The following is an 8,341-nucleotide window of genomic DNA, read 5'->3' as shown; positions in this document are numbered from 1 at the left end:
TTTGTTTCATGCTTGCAGCCTGCTTGTTTGAAAGTCTTGAGTCTGTTAAGCTTAAGTTAAGAGAAACGATAAGCCATAACCATCGAAGCTTTTGTGAATGAGACCCGTTTTACTCTTACTTTCAAAAACTTAAGAGATACAAACAAAATAATCGGCCTCGTCCACAGCCACAAGCCACAAGCCACAACGAAAACAACAGCAGCAGCAACTGCGCCACTGTAAGCTTAAAGTCAAGCTTGGCATCGAAACCTGGCGCAGCTGACTGACTTCGAGCACTTGTTGGGCACAGTCGTGTTGCTTAGCTGTTTCGATTAGGACGTGTTGTTCGCTTGAGCTCACGGTAAGAAGCGTTTTGACTGAGAGAATTAGTACTGCAATTAATTAGGGTATAAGAACTTCGTCAAGCTCCATTATTGCTTTTAAGCATAAGAAAAAAAACAAAAAAGTGCTTTATAATAAACTACAATGTTTTGAGATTTTAAAATAGTGAATATTGCATACATCAAATCCACATATAGAAAGCAGCCTCAACTGCATTTTATAGTTCAAGAAACGCGCATGTGTGCGCGAAAAAAAAGCAATACCAACCGATGATAGACTGGCTTTACATCGAAAAGAAAGTTTTGCTAAAAAAAAAAAAAAAAAACATAAACAAAAACGAAAACTCAAGTCTTGCTGTTTGTTTATTTATCGCAGTTCGCTTCGTATTTTCTTCTCTAAACATTGACTTGCGCGCACATATTTTTTTTGTGAGCGCCAGCCTAAAACGCGTGGAAAATTCAAATGTGGCCACTAAACAACGAATCTACCAAGATATACCAACAACGCTAATGCTAATTCATTTGTTGTGCAGTGTTTTGTTTAATATAATTTTCGTGGCAATTGTCATTGCAACATAGTCAAGAAATCAGAATAAATTGTTTCTCGAAACAAAGGGTATATCGTAAATGTTGCAATATGAGTGTGTGTATGTGTGAATTTTACTGTGTGCCACAAACTTTGACGAGAGTGTACATAATAGAGAGCAACCAGCAGCTACGACAGCAATAACTGAACAACTACGGGCAAATAGAAACAAAACTGAAATAAAGTGCAGTAACAAAAGCCAAGAAAAACGCCAACAATTCCAGTAAAACCGAAAACAAAAGCTTGAGTTCGAAAAAAATCTAAATTGAAAAATTGCGACATTGTCTTCTTACTTGCATGTGTATTACGTTCATACAAATATACATACATACGTGTATGTGAGTACGTTGGTATGTTTAGATATCTGTTTTTGTTCAAAGTAGAGACTGGCTTTTTAGGCTGCTGCTGTTGCCATGCTGTTTGACTGTCAGTCTATGCTTGTATTTTTGTATTTCAAATTCTGCGAATTAAGCTGAAAACGTAAATGCAACTACAAGAAAATTTACAGTTACAGTTACAGTGACGCGCAATAACAAGAGCAACATGGAGTTTTCAACACAGCGTCAAAGCTTATACTGGCTTCTGGGATTATGTCTTTTCTTATTCAAAACAGGTGAGTTTGTTTTTAATTTTACTTGCATAGCTAGTTCAGTTAGGAAATCTTATTTAACATATATAAATTATAAAACATATGAAAGTAACATTAGGATGCTTAAACTTCAAACATGAAGTTCTAAGAGCTCGCAATCCGACTGCGAAACTGGAATTTTCTTAAGACTTATGTAAACACTTACGTGTTTGCAACGCATAAAGTAGAATACAAATATGTTAACAGAAGCTGTTGGCTTAAAGTATTTGCTATACACAGAAAAATAATAGTAGGTCGGTTGGTTATGATAAAAAAGATTTCAGGGTCACTTCCCAACATTGTTTAGGAGCGACTATTCTACAAACAAATGTTTTTCATATTAAGAAAGTGTTCAGATCATATAAAACTTTTACTGTCAAATAGTGCACACGAGCAATGTATATTAATTAGCTACATAAAGTCTGCTCATTATTCTGTAGAAAAATGTAAATTATGTGTATGTATATTTTGGGTAGTAAGTTGGATACGCCAAACTCTTTGAATATTATTAGTATGGAAATTTTTTTCGCGTCTGCCTAAGAAATTATGAACAACCAAAACTTGTTTCGATTTAAGTAAAATTCACGATATACAAGACTTGAGCGAAGTTTGATGTTGTTTCATATACAATACATTCATGTGAAGCTATTAATTTTAGCACATCATTGTCTATATTTGACTTTTTTATTTTCATGTTCAATCTTAATTTGTTCACAGTTATTTATAAACAGTTATATCTAAGAAAAATTAAAATATTATTGCTAACGGTTGTTAGAATGTTCTCATGAATAAAACGGTAACTGCGAATATACATTATAAATACTTTATCTTAGAAGAACATACATATTCAATTGAAGCTATTACTTAATTAATTAATTATTAATTAAAAAGTAAGGAATATTTGATGAATGGTGATTATTCGCATTATTTATTGCTTAGCTTTCATATGCAAATTTACATGAGCCTAAATGTATTGATCGTGCCTAAATGAGCCTAAATGTATTGATCGTGCTCTTTTAATAACACGTTTTTTATGAATGCGTACTTCTATGAACCATATTAAAACCACAAAACATCCATTTTATTATCTCAAAATTAAAAAGACTTCGTTTTATTATTCAATCTAAGCTTAAGCTTTCGATCATTCGCTTACAGATTATATTGAAATATGGTGTGGATTACTTCGATTACTTGATACATTTATTTAAGGCATATAGAGTCAAATAACAAATAATGTACCACAATCAATTTCTAGCATAACAAGCATTCAAAACGATTGGTCACCTTGTTTTGTCCACCAAGCGAAACGCACGATGTACATACATACATATGTATGTATATAGTATCTATGACTTATGTAAGCTATGCCAATCAGCTTGCTTATGACATAGATATTAATTGCATACCACGCAGTGACTCGAGTGGCATGAATGAATGGAGTTAGTGTTTTCATGAGAGAGTGTATGAAACCATATTTGCCATCAAATAAATTGCGGTTATAATAACTGTTAATATTTGCAAACACAACAAACCTAATAGTTATACATAAGTTACAAATATACAAAATATACCAATAAAATAGGAGTCCAACATTTTAATTTAATGCGGGATTTATTATTTATTAAGTATTATTTTAAATCCATATTATATTCTGATAAAAAACTACTATGTGCCCTCTTTTGATACTTTTTACGTTTTCATTGCCTTAATTAAAGGTCACGAAAAAACTACGTGCATTCAATATCGTATTTGTGGTTTTTAGTGAGCAAATGCTTTTTATTTCACTTTCGATTTTCACTAGCTACTCGTACCTATAAGCACTTGTTAGCATATTGGTAAATTTTAATCCTATATCCGTAGATACAAACGTACTTTATGGTTGTGGACTTTATGTATGCTTAATCAAAATACAATGATCGGAAGAGGCATTGTCCAAACACGCGAGTACTGAAGTTAAAAGTTTCTGTATATAATTACAGCACAGCAATTGCATAGGTAACCCACAAGTTGTCGTATGCATACGATTCAGTTACTTATACGTATTATTATTATTATGCAAAGTACGTGCTATCAAGTTTCGCATTACTGATAATTATTCAAATTTCCGTTTCCATAAGAGAAATGAAAGTGCGAGCATATATTGAGCAGCTGTCAGCCCTGTTCACAATGCTTGAGTCTCACTTTTGAAAACATTATTGTTTTGTGTAGCTATTGGTGGCACCTAAATTAATAAAGTTAGGATCACTAAAGTTAGATAACCCAGCTTCGAAGTAATTTGCCAGCAATCGAATTAAAAGGGTGTAATGCTTTGAAAGAGGTACCTAGTCGAGTCTTTTCCTTCATGTTGAAACAATTTTGAGACCTTTATACAATTTTACAATAAATTATGCATAGTACATAGATCCGAAAAATGAAACATGCATAACTGCAGTGACATCATTATAAATCTTCACATCAGAAAGGCATCTAACATTCTTGCCCTTAATGACACTATGAAATAAAGCGACAAAAATAAATGTAAAATAAAACTGTTGGTACATAAATTATAAGAAAATTAGGTAGTAAATAAATCCCATCAAAAAATTCCATGAAAAGTGACAAGCTTTCCATTTTGTTACGCTTGAATACTCATATCAACTTGGGTTTTTTTTTTGACAACATGCGGTAAGCGGTCGAATTCACGAAAAGAAATTATTAAACGCTGTCGCATTCATGAAAATAAATAATTGTTGATTCGTATTCAAAATATGTGTATTCAAGAATGATGACTTCTTTCTTAATAATACGAGCTTGAAAATATGTCTATGAATTATCTGTTTTTTGAATAAAAGTCAATGCCAAATCAGGTCTGATCTCTTGAATCTTTATTTGGAAAATAAAACAATGTGAGGAAAGTGTTAATGAACACCGTGCGAAACGGTTGTAGCATGCGGAAGGGCATTATTAAATTATAAGATTAGTTGACAATCCGCCTTCTCCAGACTTACTCTTTGTTTTTATTTAAAGTATAATAATGTGAGAGCTGAATTTGTTCAGACATACATACATATGTAGATACGAGTTTATGACGTAACATCACTTACACTGCAAGTAGCCACTGTACACTTTCGTTTTTTCCCACTGGGTACAAGCATAACAAAAGACTTAGGCAACGAACTACTCAAATGCACTACGAAGATTCATAAAAATGCACATGTTATACATGTTCAATCACATGCACGTACTATATTTAGTGAAAATACTTGTGATGTTAAGAAAGGGTCTTTGACTTTTACATTTCAACAGCGATGGATGTCGGAATTGTGCTATATTATAATATTTATCAAAAGTTCAATAGAGCAACGCCTTATTAGCTCGAGTAAAGTTATTGAAACTATCTAATATAGATTTTTTATAAGTGTTAATACATCTTGTTAATATTTTAAATTACATTGAATTACATTTCTTTTATTTTAATTGTATTATTAAGTCGTATATGCAAGTACAACGCGGTCGAATTTACTTAGTGTCTGCAAACAAAACTACAATATTTTCAATGCGTAACGAGTGCTATAACAACATGCCTAACCAATATATAAAAACTTTTGACGACTCTATAACTTGAATCATGAAATAACAACAGCAAGTTACCTTGACTGGCACAACTGCTCCACTTTACACTCTAACACCTGTCTCCAGACTGCTCTCTTTTTTCACTCATGTTTGAAAGCTAATGGTTGAATGCCTGGTGAAGATTGCGTAAAACTCTTAATTTTTATGATTATTTTATGCGCGTTTCACATTTACGGCTCGTTGCTTCAAACAGACAATCACCAGCAACGCCGATGGGCATTCGTAACACAATATCATATGAACAGCCGACTCCACACCGTGCCTTTATAATTGATTGAATAGTCTGTGGACCCAACATTCTTTTTTGCCTTTTCATAATAGAATCGAAAAACAAATGACATTCCGTTGTATGATAGATGTATACCTAGAGTAAGGCAATTATTATTTATCGCCACATATAAATCTGTACATTGTTCTCATAAAATATATATTCGACTCTGTATTAAGACTATGCAGATATACACTATTATCATACATATTCACTTTATTATCAACAGCAAATAATACAGCTTTTAGTAATGGTGCTTACAAAAATTTATAAGAACATTATTATTATTAACATAGGGAACCTTTTAAACCAAAACCTCTCTAGGTTATGTATTACTGTCTTGCATTCGGAGTAATTTCATTGCAGTAATTTCAAGGTTGCTACTGCATATACATATGTATATAAATATTAAGTCAGTAATTTAGAAAGGCAGTCATGCTAAATGATTTCAACAGCGTCATGGGTCTTGGGCGTGAAAATACGGCAAGGACACAGTCCAATTTAAATGGCATGCCAGATCAACAACGTATTAAAGAGAACAGAGAACAGAGAACGTGAATCAATACATACAAAATCTCTTACTTGTATACGACTCAGTATACAACTTACAAATAAGGTATATTTAGATTATTTATTCCTATTTTATTTTGTAAATAGTTTGTATTATTAAGTTTAAATACACTTACATATATGCAGTATATGTACAGTAAGTATAGAAATAGCCGTTGTACTCACAAAAGCTGAACAGGACAGGGTTTGTTAACTTTAAAGGCTCATTCATATCTTTCATTGTCACTTCTGCGCGTCGATTATTGATAAACTGGATTTTGCAGATGTTCAATAACCTTGACGCTTTTATTTTCGTTATTGTAGTCATTTTAACGATGGGAAGTCAAATATAGCAAGGTTGCCAAGGGCAAGTTTTCTGTTTCAGGTTGTAATTGCTTCTTCGAAAGCTAAAAAACTCTCAACAGGTTACAATTTTTAAAATAGTTTCGAATGCAGCGATATGTATTGTATAGTGCTAGCCTTTCACTTTCACTTACAACACATATTTAATATTATGTATTTGTATACGAATGCACATATGAATATATGAAGTTACTTTAGCTAATCGTGCGACAGCTTTGCAGTGACAACATATTTATCGATGAATGTTGCTAGAGTAGATTATATTATATAAGATACTGTTTCTCAGTTTGGTGCTCCATTGGGTGGGCAATTGTAATGAGCTGCTTGGTGAACTGATTGCGCGTTAGGCTTTCAACATTCAGCAAACGATTAATCATCCAAAGAGCTATGATTGTTCGGTTAACCAATCGTGGCTATAGTCAGCAATACAGTATCGAAATTATGTCAGATCATGTGCTGGGGTCATCAAACGTTTATTAACGTTACATAGTTCAACTCTAGGTCTTTATCAGTGCACAGCTGGTTAAAGTTTGTGATTTTCTTGTAATTGCCATATAAGCCAATTGCTTGATGCAGTCATTCGTGTTTTTAGTTAATGGTTTACAGCGTTGCAGCAACGTCAATTCTGTTAATCACAGCAGGAACCTGATGGGGGCCCGTACATTTTCAATGCCGCCAAAGGTGACGAGGGAGACGAACCGCAAAATACATTTAGTAACTGGTTGTGATTACAGCGCTCAGTTTGATGACATTGCGCTTAGTAGCGGAGCTTGAGCTTCTTTATTTGTTATAAAATGAATTTATTGATGCGGTTTTACTGACACTGGTCAAACAAGCATTAACGCAGCGGCTAAGTGTTACTTGCAATAAAAGTTTTGGGTGATTGTTTGCCGTGCAGTCCACACAACTTACATGCTATCACGTTTAGTTCAAAGCATGCAAATCTTATTGAATCATTTTCAAATGCAAAAAAGATTTATATCTTTGTAAAAATAATAAATATTATTATAGATTTTTCATTATATACAATCTGCAGCAGCAAGCATGTACATACATATACTACATCGATTGTATCGATTGTTTGAGTTGTACAATTCTGTTACAAATAGACATTATTTAAATTGGCGCAATGTAAGAGGTGACAAACTTAAAACATACATATTTACATATGTGTATAAAAGTAAAGTTTAAAAATGCAATAAATTTGTATAATCTTGGCAAAGGGCGATGAATGTGCTACATGTATGTATACTGCTAGTCATCGTGGATACGTAGGATTTGCTGGTAATGTAAGTACTTCATCACAACAATAGTGACAGTCGCCGACAAGCCAAACCAGTCAGTTTGAATACCCCTACAGATCTACCAGCCGCTGCCTTAAGCACGCCTTCTTGCACTTGGAGAGATACCTTTGTCCAGATTACATGCTAGCAATAATTTTGAACATGTTCATTCTTGACTATCCCCGTCACTTATGTTGTTCTTTTCGTACCCTGACATTCAAGCGCAAACTTAGCAGAACATGACTCAAAATGGTAGATATTGCTCGGATAATCTGTTTGAACATTTTGCGTGGACACATGGTATGTGAACAGGGTCCATATAACACTTTTTCTTTGACAAAGTGCAAGTTTTTATTTTATATTTATGTGTATTGCATAAACTATTTCTTGATTAATCGCAAAGAATATATTTATATTAATGAGTTTACTTGATTTAAGACCTTCAACTTTTTCTGTATGTGCTCATAATAAAAAAAAAGCCCTATGGATTTTTTTATTTTACCAACAAGTCTTCAAAATTTGAGATTGACATTCACAATCACGAAAACCGGATAAATATTCGAGACAACAATTTTTTTAACAAATGATATCCGCTTAGACAATCTTTCTGCGAAACATGTTATTAGTCATCGAATTATTAACAACTAGTAAGAAAGCCACAGTCGAGGGTGCTCGACTGTGAGATACCTGCTACCCATTGTGAATAAAATCAATACAATGAGGTATTAATTT

General features: G+C 33.1%; 1 protein-coding gene across 17 annotated transcripts in view; it reads left to right on the top strand.

Annotated features, from left to right (window-relative positions):
- Positions 1–274: 274 nt before the first annotated feature.
- Positions 275–8,341, top strand: part of LOC117564552 (mucin-5AC) — a 31,055-nt gene continuing 22,988 nt past the window's right edge. For 6 of the 17 annotated variants that reach the window (XM_034243381.2, XM_034243384.2, XM_052003193.1 and 3 more), the window contains exons 1-2: positions 278–340; positions 1,415–1,519. In XM_034243381.2, the coding sequence (XP_034099272.1) occupies positions 1,450–1,519 (70 nt within the window). In that variant the 5' untranslated portion in view covers positions 278–340; positions 1,415–1,449. Of the gene's footprint in view, positions 341–1,414; positions 1,520–8,341 lie in introns of all 17 variants that reach the window. The other 11 variants (XM_034243380.2, XM_052003196.1, XM_052003195.1 and 8 more) reach the window with 5 other exon arrangements.

Source organism: Drosophila albomicans, chromosome 2L (genome assembly GCF_009650485.2).
Source record: "Drosophila albomicans strain 15112-1751.03 chromosome 2L, ASM965048v2, whole genome shotgun sequence".
Lineage (NCBI taxonomy): Eukaryota > Metazoa > Arthropoda > Insecta > Diptera > Drosophilidae > Drosophila > Drosophila albomicans.
The sequence above is the reverse complement of the archived record's forward strand: the minus strand, read 5'-3'. Positions and strand labels throughout refer to the sequence as shown.